Source organism: Aquarana catesbeiana, linkage group LG01 (genome assembly GCF_042186555.1).
Source record: "Aquarana catesbeiana isolate 2022-GZ linkage group LG01, ASM4218655v1, whole genome shotgun sequence".
NCBI classification, from domain to species: Eukaryota; Metazoa; Chordata; class Amphibia; order Anura; family Ranidae; genus Aquarana; species Aquarana catesbeiana.
Window position 1 is genome coordinate 183,721,085 of NC_133324.1, and position 19,579 is coordinate 183,740,663.

Sequence of the window (19,579 nt, forward strand, 5' to 3'; positions counted from 1 at the left end):
GATGCAACGATTAATTTCAGCACCCCTAATATATATATATATTAGTGGGGGCGGAAAGTATTCAGACCCCCTTAAAATTTTCATTCTTTGTTATATTGCAGCCATTTGCTAAAATCATTTAAAGCGGAGTTCCACCCTAAAGTGCAACTTCCGCTCATCGGATTCCTCCCCCCCTCCGGTGCCTCAATTGGCACCTTTCAGGGGGGAGGGGGGTGCAGATACCTGTATAATACAGGTATCTGCACCCACTTCCAGGAATAGCAAGCCGCAAATGCCCGCGCCCCCCCCGTTGTGTTCTGGGAAACATACAGTTCCCACAACACAATGGGGACCAGTGTAGACGCGCAGCGCGACTCGCACATGCGCAGTAGGGAACCGGGCAGTGAAGCCGCAACGCTTCACTTCCTGATTCCCTGACTGAGGATGGCGGTGGGGGCAGCCGAGAGACAATCGATCGGCTGCCGACATCGCTGGACCCTGGGACAGGCGAGTGTCCATTTATTAAAAGTCAGCAGCTGCAGTATTTGTAGCTGCTGGCTTTTAATATTTTTGTTTAAGGTGGAGCTCCGCTTTAAGTTCATTTTTTTCCTCAATGTACACATAGCACCCCATATTGGCAGAAAAACACAGAATTGTTGACATTTTTGCAGATTAAAAAAGAAAAACCGAAATATCACGTGGTCCTAAGTATTCAGACCCTTTGCCGTGACACTCATATATTTAACTCAGGTGCTGTCCATTTCTTCTGATCATCCAGGAAACACACCTGTCTATATAAGATCTTACAGCTCACAGTGCATGTCAGAGCAAATGAGAATCATGAGGTCAAAGGAACTGCCTGAAGAGCTCAGAGACAGAACTGTGGCAAGGCACAGATCTGGCCAAGGTTACAAAAAAAATTTCTGCTGCACTTAAGGTTCCTAAGAGCACAGTGACCTCCATAATCCTTAAATGCAATATGGGGTGCTGTGTGTACATTAATGAGGAAAGAAAATGAACTGAAAGTGGAGGTCCACCCTAAAAATAAAAAATAGCATGAAAAATCCAAAAAAAAAAAAAAAAAAAAAAAAAAAAAACAACCTTACCTGAACCCTTGTTGCTAGGCAGTCTTCCTAATCTGCCTCTTCCTATTCTGCGGCATGTCCTGCTCCTCGGTGAGTGGCCTCATTGCCTTCTGGGAACTGTGTGTGTTCCCAGAAAACCAAGGGGCCACTCGTGCATGCACAGTAGGAAACTGGCAGTGAAGCCGCAAGGCTCCACTGCCTGTTTCCCTTAGTTAGGATGGCGGTGCCGGGACCTGAGAGCCGAGGGACGGGTCGGCCTTGGGCGGCCGACATCGCGGGCACCCAGGACAGGTAAGTGTACTTATTTAAATTTAGCAGCTACAGTGTTTGTAGCTGCTGACTTTTAAAAAAAAAATTCCTGTCTGGAATCCCGCTTTAAATGATTTTAGCAAATGGCTGCAATATAACAAAGAGTGAAAAATGTAAGGGGGTCTGAATACTTTCCGTACCCACTGTATATAACACACAGTATCTTAGAAAAGTGAGTACACCCCTCACATTTTTGTAAATATTTTATTATATCTTTTCATGCGACAACACTGAAGAAATTACACTTTGCTACAATGCAATGTAGTGGGTGTACAGCTTGTATAACAGTGTAAATTTTCTGTCCCCTCAAAATAACTCAACACACAACCATTAATGTCTAAACCGATGGCAACAAAAGTGAGTACACCCCTAAGCGAAAATGTGCAAATTGGGCCCAATTAGCTATTTTCCCTCCCCGATGTCATGTCACTCGTTAGTGTTACAAGGTCTCAGGAGTGAATGGGGAACAGGTGTGTTAAATTTGGTGTTATCGCTCTCACTCTTTCATGGTCACTGGAAGTTCAACATGGCACCTCATGGCAAAGAACTCTGAGGATCTGAAAAAAAAAAAAAAAAATTGTTGCTCTATATAAAAAGATGGCCTAGACCAATGATGGCGAACCTTGGCACCCCAGATGTTTTGGAACTACATTTCCCATGATCCTCATGCATTCTGCAGTGAAGTGGAGCATCATCATTATTATTATACAGTATTTATATAGCGCCAACAGTTTACGTAGCGCTTTACAACTTGAGGGTAGACAGTACAAATACAATACACTTTGATACAGTAGGAATCAGAGGGCCCTGCTCCTTAGAGCTTACAATCTAAGAGGGAAGGTCAAGAGATACAAGAGGTAATAACTATGGGTGATGTGCTGATTGAGAAGATAAATGTACAGTTGTTAGGTGGGGGCCAGATAGGCTTCTCTGAAGAGATGAGTTTTCAGGGAAAGTGGATAAAGTAGGAGAATATCGGACGGATTGGGGTAGAGCATTCCAGAGGATGGCGGAGGCTCTGGAGAAGTCCTGAAGGCGAGCATGGGATGAGGTGACAAGGGAGTTTGAAAGCAGGAGGTCTTGGGAGGAGCGAAGAGAACGATTAGGTTGGTATTTTGTGACTAGGTTAGAGATGTAGCTGGGGACCAGGTTGTGGATGGCTTTGTAAGTTATAGTTAGTATCTTGAATTTAATTTGGTGACTAAGTGGCAGCCAATGGAGGGATTGGCAGAGGGGTGTGGCAGACGCAGAGCGGTTTGTGTGGTGGATGAGCCTGGCAGCAGCGTTCATGACGGACTGAAGTGGGGATAGCATATTTAGAGGTAAACCAATGAGGAGGGAGTTGCAGTAGTCGAGGTGGGAGATGACCACGGAGTGGATTAGAAGCTTTGTGGTGACATTGGTTAGGAAGGGGCGTATCTTGGAGATGTTGCGAAGATTGAGGCGGCAAGCTTTGGATAGTGATAGAATGTGGGGTCGAAAGGTTAGTTCAGAGTCCAGGATTATACCTAGGACCTTGGCGTGGGGAGATGGGTTGATAGTTGAGCCGTTGATATTGACAGGGAAATCAGGGGAAGTGGCACCTGAGGGAGGAAATATCATGAGCTCGGTTTTGGATAGGTTGAGTTTGAGGAAGTGATGTGACATCCAGGCTGATATGTCTGCTAGTAAGTTGGTAATGCGTGAGGAGACAGATGGAGAGAGCTGGGGGGTGGACAGATAGATTTGGGTGTCATCAGCGTAGAGATGATATTTAAAGCCGTGGGAGGCAATCAACTGACCCAAGGAGGTGGTGTAGATTGAGAAAAGGAGAGGTCCAAGAACAGAACCTTGGGAGACCCCCAACAAAGGAAGAGGAGAGGAGGAAGTAGAGTTGTAAGTGACACTGAAAGAGCGGTGGGATAGGTAGGATGAGAACCAGCGAAGAGTACAGTCACGGAGACCAAAGGAGTGGAGTTTTTTTTTGAGGAGGGGGTGATCCACTGTGTCAAAGGCAGCAGAGAGATCCAGGAGAAGTAGTACAGAATAGTGTCCATTGGCTTTAGCCATTAGTAGGTCATTTGAGAGTTTAAGGAGAGCAGTTTCCGTGGAGTGTTGAGGGCGAAAACCGGACTGAAGGGGATCAAGAAGTTTATTCATGGTCAGATGGTCGCTTAGTTGGTTGCAGACCAGTCTTTCAAGAAGTTTGGAGGAGAAGGAGAGTAAGGAGATGGGACGTAAGTTGTTGAGATTGGTGGGATCCAGTGAGGGCTTTTTAGTATGGGGGTGACTAGCGCATGTTTTAGAGAGTTTGGGAAGATGCCACAAGAGAGGGAGAGGTTGAAAATGTGAGTTAGAGAGCGTAGAATCGAGTCAGAGGGTGAGCGTAGCATTTGCGAGGGAACAGGATCCAGGGGGCAAGTGGTTAGATGAGTGCTAGATAAAAGTTTAGCAACCTCAGTAATAGTAGCAGGGTTGAATGAGGGAAGTAATGATTGTGTCTGTGGACATGGGGTGTTGCATGGGGGAGGTTTTTGCGCATTGGTGATCTCCTCATGAATTGTATCAATCTTAGTTTTGAAGTGATTGGCAATCTCCTGGGCAGTGAGTGAGTTGGTGGGTGGAGGCAGTGGAGGACAGAGTAGAGTGTTGAAGGTAGAGAAGAGTTGACGTGGACTGGATGAGAAGGTGTTAATGAGTGTGATAAAGTAGGTCTGTTTGGCAGTGTGAAGGCAGGAGTAGTATTTTAGGAGCATCATTGAAAATGTAGTTTCAAAACATCTGGGGTGCCAAGGTTCGCCATCACTGGCCTAGACTATAAGAAGATTGTCAAGACCCTGAAACTGAGCTGCAGCATGGAGGCCAAGACCATACAGTGGTTTAACAGGACAGGTTCCACTCAGGACAGACAAAATAATAAGCTGCGCTGTATATAATGATTCTCTACATGAATCTTTCTGAGTCATGCCAATATACACTTATATATAAAAAGTGTTCATTATCACCCGTGATATGTGCACAGAAAACAACATAGTGAAAAGATATATATCAAAACATTTCATAAATAAAATAAAAATTGTTTAAATATAGAAGTCCGCTACAACAGACCAAAAAATATTCAAAAATAAAAAAGTCCACTGATGTAGACACTCTTCCAGGGGGTGGCTTAAAGATCTTTCATAAATGGTGATATGCAGTTCCAACACTGGACGTGATGAGTGTGAGGGTATGTTGCAAAAAGTGCCTCCACCACAGGTAATACTGCCGCTTACCAGCTCCCTAGGTCTCCTTTCACAGAGACCCAACGTGCCTTAGGCTTTTACCCATCCTCGGGTGTTGCGGTAGCTGACAGCGCTAGAGAAATTTCCCTCAATTTCAATAGGAGATGTCATCTCGTGTGGTATATATTCGTTCATGAGCCGGGAAAAGATATGAAGCATCCATAGTGTAATAAGTTTTAAAAATTTTTATTAATTTATATTTAAATTCATAATTTTTTTTGTTTTTGGGATAGCGCAGTAAGGACACTTTTGGAAGTTTACATTAATTAGATACAAACTTACAGCAGCAATCCCCACATGCTCACTGTGTGAATACACATCCCTATAATAATTTTTTCTGACAAGTCAATCATTAAGTTTGGGCACTAAATCATTATAGAAGATTTTCCAGTTTAATTAACATATCGCGTATCAATTTTTAACACCATTATGGACATATTTGACTATAGAGCATCTAAGACAGTCAACACGGAAGGAGTGTTTGAAACGTACAATGAGAGTGATAATGACCTGAGCGGATTCTTTGTTAGACTTAAAAATCTAACTATATCAGAAATTCACACTCAGTGGGACATAGCTTTCCTGGATACTTACATCAAACTTAAGATGGTCCCCAGGAGTCTGACATGGGAGGTGTGCCCACAAAAAGGAGAAGTAGAATTGGAGGAATGGTTCCAGTATTTCAATGATGCCAGGGTTAATTTCTTACAATTCTTAGTGTCTAGAAAACATGGCAAATTAGCCAGGCTGGATGTGGAGATTAAGTCACTCAAGGACAATATGTCCTCATATAAAGAGAGTGAGGAATATAAAGAGAGAACCACCGATTTAATTAAAGTCCTAGAGAAAGAAGAAAGGGAACAGAAAATCAAAAAGAGGAAAAAATATAACAGGGATTTTGGCGATTACCAAGCTAGTATGGTCTTTGAATGGCAAAAAAAGTTGGCTGCGGAGCAATTAACTCATACTGACCCTAGAATGGTAGCTATCACACAAGGTGATGACACTTCACGAGCAATCCCTTCAGAAGTACAACATCTGCCCATTGCTAATCAATCCCAAAGAACACCCAAAAAACCCTACCATAAGAATAAAACTGGGAAAAAGGGTGGGACAACATATCAGTCACCACAGAGAGCACCAATGTCGGGAAGAGGCGGTCACTATAGAAGACCCTCAGGGAGAAACCAGAGGCCACCACCGCGACACACAGGAAATTATGATAGGAATTATGGGTATCCATATAAATTATGGACCACAATATAACCATGAAAGGGATCTGTCCTACACTAGGGGAGGTTACAATCAAGAATCATACTATAATCAGGGCCCCGACATACGATATGATCAAGGCGCCTATCGGGGGAATCGGTCTAATTCAGTAAGAGATGATGATCAGGATTATGAATATGGGGTTGATACACATAACCGTTTCTTCCCCCTAAGAGACAGAGAAGGCCGGGGGGGTATAGTCCCCAAGCTTCTAGTAATCTTCGTGAGGACCATGATAAGAGGAGAATGAGACCTCTCGGAGATTATTCTAATAGACCCATTGAACCGAATCATGTACAACAGAATTGGGGTTTTCCCAGGGCAAATCAAGGAGTAAAAAGACCAGTGGAAAACAAAGAGGAACCAGAGGGGGGAAGAGAGCACAGTCAAAAAAAGTTAAAGAAATAAAGGGCGATGGTATCTTTAATTTGAGCTCCCAAACCCTCACCGAGTCTGAAATCGCTCTGCTGAGTAAGGGTTTGAAGTTTGCACCACCTAGGAAACTTAATAAATTCCAAACATACATGGATGTCCACAAATTTGTTCGCAGGATCAATATCAAGTGGCATTTTGCAACCATCCCTGCTATGCAACATAAGGATACCCGACAAAATTATCAACACTCGGGTCTTTCAAATGCTTCAACCTTCAACCCCCTCCGGTGTTCTGGCTCCTACATTAAAAGTTTTTAGGGACGTCCTCTTGAGGGATTCGGAACGTATAAAAAACTTCAATCCTAAGATGGACAGGAACTTAGAGGAAGGATTAGATTCAATTTGTAATAATAAAAATTTGGTTATCCGCCCTGCGGATAAAGGCGGGGGGGATTGTAGTGTTGGATCGAGATAAGTACTTAGGAGAAATGTACACTATAGTGGGAGACAAGAACACCTATGTCCTTTTGCCAAGCAATCCCGTTGTCAAATACAAAAAAGCGTTATTACCCTTAATTGAGAGGGGTTTTCAAAAAGGCATTCTTAATGAAAAAGAGAAAATCTTTCTTGTTCCGAAAGCACCTAGGGTACCAATATTATATTGTTTACCCAAAATTCACAAGAGCCTTACTTGCCCCCTGGGTCGTCCCATCGTGAGTGGGATAGATTCCATCACGTCCCAGGTGGGAAAGTACATAGATCATTTTCTCCAGCCATTGGTACAGCAATTACCGTCATATTTGAAGGATACCAGACATGTATTAAATTTACTGTCTGATATTAGACCTGAAAACCACACTCTGCTAGTGACGGCGGACGTTACGTCTTTGTACACTATTATACCCCATGGTCTAGGGATAGCCGCGGTCAAGTACTACTTAAATAAGCTGTCTACTTTACCTAAACAACAACAGAGTTTTATTATAGATCTACTTGAATATGCGGCGGGACACAATTATTTTTGGTTCAAGCACCAATATTACCTACAACAACGTGATGTAGCTATGGGGGCTAAATATGCCCCCAGTCTGGCAAACCTTTTTATGGGCAAGTGGGAGGAGGACGTCATCTATAAGGACCGAAACCCATATTTGCGTTTCTGGGCCAGATATATAGAGGACGTCCTCCTCCTATGGGATGGTACGGGCCCCCAACTAGAGGACTTCTTTTCTTCTATCAAAAATGATAGGGGTATAAAGTTCGTCCATGAAATGAGCTATGATAGAATAAATTTTCTTGATCTCACCATAATAAAGAATGGGGACACATTTAGAACAATGTTGTTCTTTAAAAAAAACAGACCGTAATGCCTTTATCCCCCTGGGGAGCTGCCATCATGACTCTTGGCTTAAGTCCATCCCGAAAAGCCAGTTTATAAGAATGAGGCGGAATTGTACAGATATCAATGACTATAGAACACAGGCGGGCATTATCAAAAAGAGATTAGATGAGAAGGGTTATGATGGCGATTCCCTAGGAAGAACTATGGAACAGGTGGAACAAATCGATAGAGCCACCTTGCTCCAAGAAAGTTCTGGGAGAACTAAAGATGGACCAATTATCACCTCTTATTCTACCCAACACTATTGTATCAAGAACATTCTCCGTAAACACTGGCACTTGTTGGGAAATGACAGAGTCATCAAGACATTCATACCCGATAAACCACATATAGTGTTTAGAGGAGTCCCCTCTCTTTGCGATAAAATTGCTCCCAATGTTGTGGACCCACCCATCAAGAGGGTATCGTTCTTTCAGAACCTTTCTGGATACCACCAATGCCGTAGGTGCCAGATCTGTACACTAAATAAAAGCAGACAGAGAAAAACAGAATAATTTATCTCAAGCAGTACATCTAAGGAACACCGTATTGAACCATTTATCGCATGTAGCTCAATGGGTGTTGTATACTTATTGCAATGCCCGTGTGGGCTTCAGTACATAGGCAGGACTAAACGACCTATGCAAGTTCGTTTGGGGGAGCATATTACAAATATTAAGAATGGTTTTAAATTCCATTCGGTTTCCAAACACTATGCTACCCATCACAACCGTAACCCTGCTAACACAATCTTTCTTGGGATAGATAGGTTCAGCGCTCATTGGAGGGGTAGCTCCTTAGTGAGGGAATTGTCCAGGCTTGAAACGGCCTGGATACATAGGGTACGTTGCTACACCCCATACGGCCTGAATGTTGATATAGATGTAAATTCTTTTATTGACAATAGCTAGAATGTCATTGTTTTTACCCCATTCTGAACTCCTAGTGACCTTAAGATTTTTGTTTTCGTTTTTGCTAACTTTGGGGATCAGATAAGGAAGGCCGTTTTATCTATAACACATTTTTTTCTAACTCGATGAGTAATTATGGAGGTAAGGAGCATGTGGACATATCCACAATATGTAAACTAAGGGACATATATTCTAGGGATGTCTCAAGGTATTCCAACCTACCCCAACATTGATAGTAATCATAATCTTTTTGCTAGGGGGTTCTAATTTTTTCTCCCTCGACAAAGGTACATTTAGTAGAGAAATTTTTGCAGTTCCCATTTTATAAGCACCTCATCATTAGTGGTCTGACTACAATCAGGATAGGTTAGGCTTATTAAGTGATGATTATCAATGAGATATTTGTCTATCTGCCTATATATAGAACTGATAATTAGGAAGTGATAAGAACAACTAATTTTTTCGTATTCAGGCTAGACATCATAAACACGGTTTTTATTCCGTGATAAGCATCCTACTACAGTGGGTGCATGGGTCCGTAACTATAACAGTTATTTCAGTTTTAGTCTAACCATTAATTATTCCATATAGTGGGAATTTGAGGAATATGTGGTTTTAAGACACGTTTGACATTTTTGTCCATTTATTTTTAAATAATTTTATAAATAATTATTTTTATAAATAATTTTTTAGTAGCGCATTTTTTACCTTAAAATGGGTGCAGTAGTTTCGAACTGCACCACTAATTCTGAGTGGATCCTTTAAACTGATTGGCTAATGTCTATCAAACGTGATGACACTACCATTTTAGTCAATGTAAGACAAGTCCGTGCAAATGCCAATCTGTATAGAATTTTTAATTAAACGTTTTTCTGTTATTATTCATATTTTTCATTGATCAATTGGCTAATTATTATGCCCGGTAATTCTGGTTACAATCAGGCAATTGAATACCAGCTTTTTTAGGATTCAGGGCACATGCCCTTTTCCAAAATGGCAGATTGAGGGACACCAGGAGTTCAGAACTGGGCGTTCCGCTTGTTGTGTAGTGTACATATGGCGGTGAGTCAGCACGCTGCCCGTACCCCTGGAAGACGTCATCTGTGATGAAACGGCGTAGGGAGGAGCGGCGTGCTGACGTCACCACATACTGCGCTGAACCCAGAAGTTACGGGCAGCATACGAGAGCCGGCCGCTGAACGAATATCTACCTAATTGTAAGTGCAATATTTTTTTATGTAATAAAAATTTTTAAAACGTATTACACTATGGATGCTTCATATCTTTTCCCGGCTCATGAACGAATATATACCATACGAGATGACATCTCCTATTGAAATTGAGGGAAATTTCTCTAGCGCTGTCAGCTACCGCAACACCCGAGGCTGGGTAAAAGCCTAAGGCACGTTGGGTCTCTGTGAAAGGAGACCTAGGGAGCTGGTAAGCGGCGGTATTACCTGTGGTGGAGGCACTTTTTGCAACATACCCTCACACTCATCACGTCCAGTGTTGGAACTGCATGTCACCATTTATGAAAGATCTTTAAGCCACCCCCTGGAAGAGTGTCTACATCAGTGGACTTTTTTATTTTTGAATATTTTTTGGTCTGTTATAGCGGACTTATATATTTAAGCAATTTTTATTTTATTTATGAAATGTTTTGATGTATATCTTTTCACGATCTTGTTTTCTGTGCACATATCACGGGTGATAGTGAACACTTTTTATATATATAAGTGTATATTGGCATGACTCAGAAAGATTCATGTAGAGAATCATTATATACAGCGCAGCTTATTATTTTGTATGTCATTTTGAATGCGTGTCTTGCATTTATTAGTTGCAGCTAATTCACAGATATCAAGTTTAATTTATATTTAAATTCATAATTTTTTTTGTTTTTGGGATAGCGCAGTAAGGACACTTTTGGAAGTCCACTCAGGACAGGCCTTGCCATGGTTGGCCAAAGAAGTTGAGTGCGCATGCTCAGCGTCATATCCAAAGGTTGTCTTTGGGAAATAGACGTATGAGTGCTGCCAGCGTCTCAGAAGGAAGCCTCTTCTAAAGATGATGCACAAGAAAGCCCACAAACAGTTTGCTGAAGACAAGCAGACTAAGGGCATGGATTACTGGAACCATGTCCTGTGGTCTGATGAGACAAAGATAACTTATTTGGTTCAGATGGGTGTCAAGCGTGTGTAGTGGCAACCAGGTGAGGAGTACAAAGACAAGTGTGGCTTGTCTACACTCAAGCATGGTGGTGGCAGTGTCATGGTCTGGGGCTGCATGAGTGCTGCCAGAACTGGGGAGCTACAGTTCATTGAGGGAACCATGAATGCCAACATGCACTGTCACCTACTGAAGCAGAGCATGATCCCCTCCCTTTGGAGACTGGGCCAACATGATAACGACCCCAAACACACCTCCAAGATGACCACTGCCTTGCTAAAGAAGCTGAGGGTAAAAAGGTGATGGACTGGCCAAGCATGTCTCTAGCCCTAAACCCTATTGAGTATCTGTGGGGCATCCTCGAACGGAAGGTAGAGGAGCGCAAGATCTCGAGCATCCACCAGCTCCGTGATGTCGTCATGGAGGAGTAGAAGAGGAATCCAGTCGCAACCTGTGAAGCTCTGGTGAACTCCATGCCCAAGAGGGTTAAGGCAGTGCTGGAAAATAATTGTGGCCACACAAAATATTGAGACTTTGGGCCCAATTTGGACATTTTCACTTAAGGGTGTACTCACTTTTGTTGCCAGCAGTTTAGACATTAATGGCTGTGTGTTGAGGTATTCTGAGGGGGACAGCAAATTTACACTGTTATACAAGCTGTACACTCACTATTTTTCATTGTAGCAAAGTGTCATTTCTTCAGTGTTGTCACATGAAAATATATTTACAAAAATGTGAGGGGTGTATTCACTTTTGTGAGACTATCTATATATATATATATATATATATATATATATATATATATATATATATATACACATATATATATATACACACACATAATATATATTATATATATATATATATATATACACACACACACATATACATACATACACACACACACACACATATATTACATATACACACACACACACACACACACACTGCAAGAGAGAGGCTGGAGTAGCACGCTGTGAGCCAGGGGACACAGCAGCTGCAAAGATACTGCCCCTGCAGTGCCAGTTGTGGGTGTCACCAGAGGCAACCAAGAGTGAGAGCACAGCTTTTCAGAGGAAGCGTTGTTGCTGTGTCGCTGGGGACTGGTGAGTGGCCCTTGCGGTCATTATCTGTGGCTGTCACCAATTATTTGGTTTTGTGTTGCAGTTTGGGCGCTAGGCCTCAAAAAAGGTTCGCCGTCGCTGCTATAGGCTTATCTTCTCCTGAGAACTCAATTTTGTTTCCTTTTTTCAGGTTGGTGAGTATTCACTTTTTATCTTTTTGTAATTAAGCTTATTTGAAACCTCTTACTACACCAAAGTTTGCTTTGATGAAGGCTCTATAGCTGAAACGTGTCAGGATTTACCCTCTACCTATGTAGCAAATAAAGTACTTTTAAGAGCATGTTGAGTCGCCAGACTGATTATTGCTACTACTTCACCAGAGTGGTTGCGCTGTCTCCTCCCCTCCAAGCCAGTGAATAGCTGAATTACACAGCAATTGTTGGGGTATTCCAGTGGATGAACAGGGCAGCAAAGAATGAATGAAAAGTAAAAGTTCCATACCATTTTTGCTTCATATCCTGTTTGTATGCACTGATCGGGCAAAGAGCAGGTTTAATAAAAAAAAAAAAAAAAAAAAATAAAAAAAAAAAAAAAAACACCACACACAAAAACCACACCACACCACACCCACCAACTTAATATTATACAAAAAACTTGAAAGTTACAATCAGATTATTAAATATCTGCATAAATAGCAGTAAAAATGTAAAAAACACTTACTCAACCTGGAAGCAAAATTCAGAATTCTCCTCTTCTAAGCTGCTGCTATTACTCTGTACATCATGCTCTTCTTTTCCAGGCAAAGTTTCCCAGCTTTCATCACTGGAGGAATGATCTTTATCAGCAGAGAAATATGAGGGTAAACAGGTAGACCATTCCCCATCACTGCACTCAGAGCTGCAAAAGGCATTACAAAAAAATAAAAATAAATAAATAAAAAAGTAAATACAAAAAAAAAAAAATTACAAACCTGAAAGATGCACTCTGGAAACCTTATCACAGCATGTTTTGCGAAAGATCGGGATCGGCAAAAAAATCCCCCATTAGTACACCCCCCTAGCCGCTACACAAAACACTAAAAACAGTAATTACATTTGTGGCATTCCTTACCACTGAAAAGAAAAGTCTAATTGAATTTGCAGAAAGTCCTCACTGTAATTCAAAAAAAGGCAGCATCTATTCTGCCAAGGAGGAGCTGTGAAACAGTGATTACATCATATCCTCTCTCTCTACACTATAATCAAACTACACTTCCCATCATGCTTTCGGAATTGCAGTGAATGTGGAAGGGTACACTCCAGCATATGCTGGAGTGAACAGTCACAGGTTCAATAGGTAGGAATCTGGCTTTTTCCTTTTTCTGTCTGCATTTTGATGGGAGGTAATCTGGCTCCTTATCCCTTTTGTTCATACCCTTACTACATTGTTCATTCACTTTTCTGACTAGCCGTTTGACCAAGCAGTCCATGTGCTTTTTGCACATAGACTCTCTGCATCTTCAATCACATATGTTTTTTCTTTCATGTCATGTCAAACTTTGTCATTTGATGGCGAGTCAATACTAAATATTAAATATATTGAATATATATTTTGTCATTTTAGAATAATCACAAAAGTTCAACACATATATAATAAATTGATTTAGTATTGCGTGTGCATGGCTCTGGGGCCTTTTGGAACAGACCCCCCCCCCCCAATTTCCTCTCTGATTGGAATGGGAGGGACAGATACTCATATGGCCGCTCTCTCTGGCATCCATGTCAGTTCTGCTGGATGTTGGAGTGAACAGTCACAAGTTCAATAGGCAGGAATCTGGCCTTTTTTTTTTTTTTTTTTTTTCTGTCTGCATTTTTGATGGAAGAAACCGGGCTCTTTATCCCTTTTTTGTTCATATCCTTATCACATTTTTTATTCACTTTTTTGACTAGCTGTTTGATTATGCAGCCCATGTGCTTTTTTGCACATGGACTCTCTGCCTCTTCAATCACATATGTTTTTTTGTTCATGTTAAACTTTGTCATCTGATGGCTAGTTTATATTGGATATATTGAATGCATATTTTGTCATTTTAGTACAATCACAAAAGTTTAACACACATAATGAATTAATTTAATATTGTCACTGCAGTCAGTGCCCATAATACATGATATATATACTTTTTTTTTTTCATATAAATAACCTTATACACCACCAATCAGAATATATTTTATTTCTTTTTCTACAATTGTGGTGACTGTGCCCTCTACAACAAATAACGTTCTTTGCACACTCAAGTGGTTCTTACTCACCATTGGCAGGTATCTTTTTGGAATATATTACCATTTATTTCAGACTTTTTTCAAACGTCTGTACATGAATTAAATAAAAAGTTTTCTACTTTTTTATTCGGTTAGATAATAAAAATAAAAATCAATTAAAACTAGAATTAAATTTATGTAACCATTTACTCCATTTCATGATTTCAGAGTCTTTTTCCTCTTTTTGGCCCCAGTGGGTCCCCTGGCCTCCCCTCCTGGTTTGGTTTATGTGTGGGGGAACTGGGTCAGCTTTTCAGGCTAGGCACCCCTCTTTTTGAGGCACGCCACTTGTGTTGGACCTCCAGCTCAAGCAAACTGGGAACATCTTTTTGCATTCATATGTTTTTAATCTTCATGGTCTGAAAGGGTTGTCATCTCAATATATATGTAAGTGATTTTTTTTCCCATTTTCGCCACCATTTCTGCCCTTTGTTTCTGTATATTGATGCATATTTGTATACTTATTTCTCTCAAATATTTCATTTTAGAACACTTAGTATTCTCGCTTAATTCTACCCTTGAGGAAGGAGATACACATATGTGCTCCGAAACGTGTCGGATGCAAGAATTACTGGTTTCCTACCTGTACTATGTTGTGATGACAGCACTTTAAATGTGTTCTATTGTATCTTATGTGTTTTTTTATATCTTGTACTTAATATATTGAATAAACACTTTTCAAACTAGATTAATTTTTCTCAAACAATTTCTGTGCCTTAAAAGTCCACCACAAGGGGATTTTGTTTCTTTTCTCAACGCAGTTTAAGGTTAAATCTCATTTCTTCTAATTTTAGTGAGTGGCCACGTGTCTTATTAACCCCCTTCCTGCCCAGGCCAATTTTCAGCTTTCAGCGTTGTAACATTTTGAATGACAATTGCACGGTCATGCAACACTGTACCCATATGAAATTTTGATAATTTTTTTCCCCACAAATAGAGCTTTCTTTTGGTGGCATTTGATCACCTCTGCGTTTTTTTTTTTTTTTTGCGCTATAAACAAATTAAAAAGCAACAATTTTGAAAACAATATTTTTTACTTTTTGCTGTAATAAATATCCCAAAAAAAAAAAATTTCTTCCTCAGTTTAGGCCGATATGTATTCTTCTACATATTTTTGGTAAAAAATATATTGATTGGTTTGTGCAAAAGTTATAGCACCTACAAAATAGGGGATAGAATTATGGCATTTTTATTATTTTTTTTTTTTTTAATTGGAATGACGTCAATCTGCGATTTTTGTCAGGACTGTAATATTGCGGCAGACAGATCGGACCCTTTTGACACTATTTTGGGACCATTAACAATTATACAGCGATCAGTGCTATAAATATGCATCGATTACCATATGTCACTGGCAGGGAAGGGGTTAACATTAGGGGGCGATCAAGGGGTTAAATGCGTTACCTAGGGAGCGATTAGAACTGTGGGGGGAGGGGACTGACTGGCAGAGGTGAGCAATCAGTGTTCCTATACAAGGAACACACGATCTGTCTCCTCTCCCCTGACAGGACGTGGATCGGTGTGTGTTTACACACACCGATCCACGCCCCTGCTCTGTGACAAGCAATCGCGGGTGCCCGGCGAACATTGCGGCCTCCAGGCACACACATCAGCTCCCGAGTGATGAGGTGCATGCCCCCTAGACGGGAAGCCGAGGACATCATATGACGGCCGCCTGGGATGGAAGGGCCACCTTGCGGTTTGCTTTTAAGGGCATAAGCCAGTGCATCCTATTGGGAAATAAGTTTAAAAGGGCGAACAAAAATCCTGGATGGCCTAACTCCAATGTAAAAATTGCATACAAAAGCAAAATGAGAAGGCCTTCAAAAAATACAAGGCTAAGGAATCATCATCATTCAGACTTTACAAGGAATGCAACAAGAAATGTAAGGGTGCAATTAGGGTGGCTAAGATAGAACACGAAAGACACCTAGTGGAGGAAAGCAACAAATAATGCCAAGAAATTCTTTAAGCATGTAAACAGTAAAAAAGGGAGGACATACTATATTGGCCCCATAAAGAATGAGTCTTTAGGGAACTTAGGGAACTCAGTCAAGTAATTTCCAGACAATTGTTCCTAATTTTTACTGACAGTCTACTAACGGGAATGAAACCAGCTGATTGGAGAAAAGCCAATGTAGCACCAATATTTAAAAAAAGGCCAACACACATCCCTGGGAATTAGACCAGTTAGCCTAACATCAATAGTATGCAAGCTCCTGGAGGGGATGATAAGGAACTATATACAAGATTTTAGTAAAGAAAACTGTATCATTAGCAGTAATCAGCATGGATTCATGAAGAATCGTTCTTGCCAAACCAATCTATTAACCTATGAGGAGGTGAGCTGCCATCTAGATAAAAGGAAGGCCCGTAGATGTGGTATATCTGGATTTTGCAAAAACATTTGACACAGTTCCCCATAAACGTTTACTGTAGAAAATAAGGTCAGTTGGCATGGACGATAGGGTGAGTACATGGATTGAAAACTGGCTATATGGACAAATTCAGAGGGTATTGATAAATGGGGAGTACTCAGAATGGTCGGGGTGGAAAGTGGGGTCCTCCCCCAGGGTTCTGTGCTGGGACCAATCCTATTTAATTTGTTCATAAACGACCTGGAGGATGGGATAAACAGTTCAATCTCTGTATTTGCAGACGATACTAAGCTAAGCAGGGCAATAACTTCACCGCAGGATGTGGAAACCTTGCAAGAAGATCTGAACAAATTAATGGGGTGGGCAACTGCATGGCAAATGAGGTTTAATGTGGAAAAATGTAAAATTATGCATTTGGGTGGCAAAAATATGAATGCAATCTACTCACTAGGGGGAGAACCATTGGGGGAATCCAGGATGGAAAAGGACCCGGGGGTCCTAGTAGATGACAGGCTCAGCAATGTCATGCAATGCCAAGCTACTGCTAACAAAGCAAACAGAATATTGGCATGCATTAAAAAGGGGATTAACTCCAGAGATAAAACAATAATTCTCCCACTCTACAAGACTCTGGTCCGGCCGTACCTAAAGTATGCTGTCCAGTTCTGGGCACCAGTCCTCAGGAAGGATGTACTGAAAATAGAGCGAGTACAGAGAAGGGCAACAAAGCTAATAAAGGGTCTGGAGGATATTGGTTGTGAAGAGAGGTTGAGAGCACTGAACTTATTCTCTCTGGAGAAGAGATGCTTGAGAGGAGATATGATTTCAATTTACAAATGCCACACTGGTGACCCCACAATAGGGATAAAACTTTTCCGTGGAAGAGAGTTTAGTCACTTGTTGCTAATCCAAATTTTGATAGGAGGTCCGTCTCCCACTCAGGGCCTATAGCATACTCCCAGTATTATTTTCCTCTTTCATCCCTTTGGAGCTCTACCCATAAGGATTCCACCTCCTCCCTACCTCTTTTAGTGATGTAATCTCTCACATTCACTTGTACATTATTCTTGATATACAGGCATACCCCTCCCTGTTTTTTACCCTCTCTATCACTGCAATAAAGGGAATACCCTTGAATGGTTACCAGCCAATCATGAGAGCTGTTGAACCAAGTCTCTGAAATTCCCACAAAATCAAAATCCTCCTAGTACAACAGTAACTCTAGTTCTCACATCTTGTCCGCCAGGCTCCTGGCATTGGTGAACATGGCACGTAGTTTAGACCAGTTGCATACTATCCTCTTATTGGGTGTTCGAGATTGCAAATAGGACTTGTTACTGTACTTACCTTGGGTTTGTGTGCTTTAGTCAACTTACCCTCTGGAATATGTTCCGCGCTGACTATCTCTACCTCTGGACCCTCCCCCCATCGCTTATTTTTTAAGCCCCTCTAACTTTTCGGCCATATTCACTCCCAGCATATCTGCACCCTCCTCATTTAGGTGCAGTCCGTCCTTCCATAAATCTGGTAACTGAATGAGAAGTCGTTCCAGTTCTCCAGGAACCCAAACCCCTCCTTGCTATACCAGCTCCTCAGCCACTTGTTTACTTCCCTAATCTCCCTCTCCCTTTCCCTTTCTGGTGTGGCTCGAGGTATTTCTGAGAATACTACCTTGAAGGTCCTTTTCCTCAATTTAGCTCCTAAGTCTCTAAAATCATTTTTTAGGACACTCCAGCTTCCTCTGACTTTGTCATTGGTGCCAACATGCACCATGACAGCTGGGTCTTCCCCAGCCCCTCCCAGTAATCTATCCACCAGATCCGTGATGTGCCAAACCCGAGCGCCGGGTGGACAGCATACAGTTCGGTGCTTCAGGTCTTTGTGACAGATTGCCCCCTCTGACCTAAGAATTGGAGTGCCCTACCACCATAATCTCTTTCCTTTACCTACGTTCGCACCCCCCCCACACACACACACTCACTGGAGGAGTTCTTCCCCTGGCTGCTAGGGGAGTCCCTCAGCTCCAGCAGTGCTGGTCCCTGACTGGTTTCACCGATGTCACTCAATGCTCTATCCTTTCAGTCATCCATCTACTCTTTCCTAGTGCCTGCACCTCTTTGTCTCTGCCTCTATGCTGACCCAGTCTCCTCTCCCAGTCAAAGCCTCTTATGGAGAAACGCAGCGAAGGGCGGAGCTACAGAACCTGACGTCACCACACAGCAGCTGGCTGGCTTTACTGCAGCAGAGCTGTTAACTTTGTGTACTGATTTTCTGCTAATACCTTTCATGTCGGCCACCTTCGTTTTTTATTAAAGAGTCTTTTTAACCTACTACCCTATGGAGGACTTTGTTTTTGAAATCTCTCCTTACATACTGCGAGCGATTCTACAGAGGCTAGTCCACCATATAGATATAACAGCGCTTATGAGGAGTCCAAGGCGGATCTGAGTCTGTGTTCAAATCTAATCAGCTGTTCCTGTCTACGTGAGCTCATCATTACTATCCCAGCGCTAGTGAAGGTTTCAAGGCGGATGGATGTCTGGAGTATGAAAACCTAGATCAGCTGTTCCTGCCTACGGGATGTGACATATCTGAGCCCTTAAGACCCCTGTAACAGGGGTCCCACACATCTGGTAAGCAGCCCCCCTTTTTCTTTTTCCACAAAGTTTGGCTTCAAAAGGAAAGGATCGTTCACATAGGAAAGCACACATTAAGTTGCAGGACTTTTCTTATTTATTCCACAAGTGAACTGCACAACATTGAAATAAGTCATTCACTGCTTTTTTATGTATTGCACATTATTGGAATTATTATTGTTCTACTCCTATCTAAAATTTGAATAATATACATACCTATGTTGAAGGGGTTTTTTCAACCAAGGTCTTTTGACATTAGTAGTGCACCTGAGTGTATTTTTCAAACTGAATATTTCGGGTTTTCTTGGGTTGCAGCACTATTAGTCATTTTTCTTATCTTTTTTTCACCTATTTTCACACTCAGTTTTCACCTTTAATTCATATATTTACCGTTAATATGGTAGTTAGCCGAGGTTAGCGCAGATTACTTGTGTTACATTACCAAAGATATGTAGCAGTATAAA

The 19,579-nt window shown here is 41.5% G+C and overlaps 1 protein-coding gene across 3 annotated transcripts in view; it reads right to left on the reverse strand.

Moving 5' to 3' along the window:
• The window catches only part of PJA2 (praja ring finger ubiquitin ligase 2), a 120,676-nt gene that overhangs the window by 33,157 nt on the left and 67,940 nt on the right, over window positions 1-19,579 (reverse strand). For all 3 annotated transcript variants that reach the window (XM_073624599.1, XM_073624600.1, XM_073624601.1), the window contains one exon: window positions 12,525-12,701. In XM_073624599.1, coding sequence (XP_073480700.1) covers window positions 12,525-12,701 — 177 coding nt within the window. The remainder of the gene's footprint in view (window positions 1-12,524; window positions 12,702-19,579) is intronic.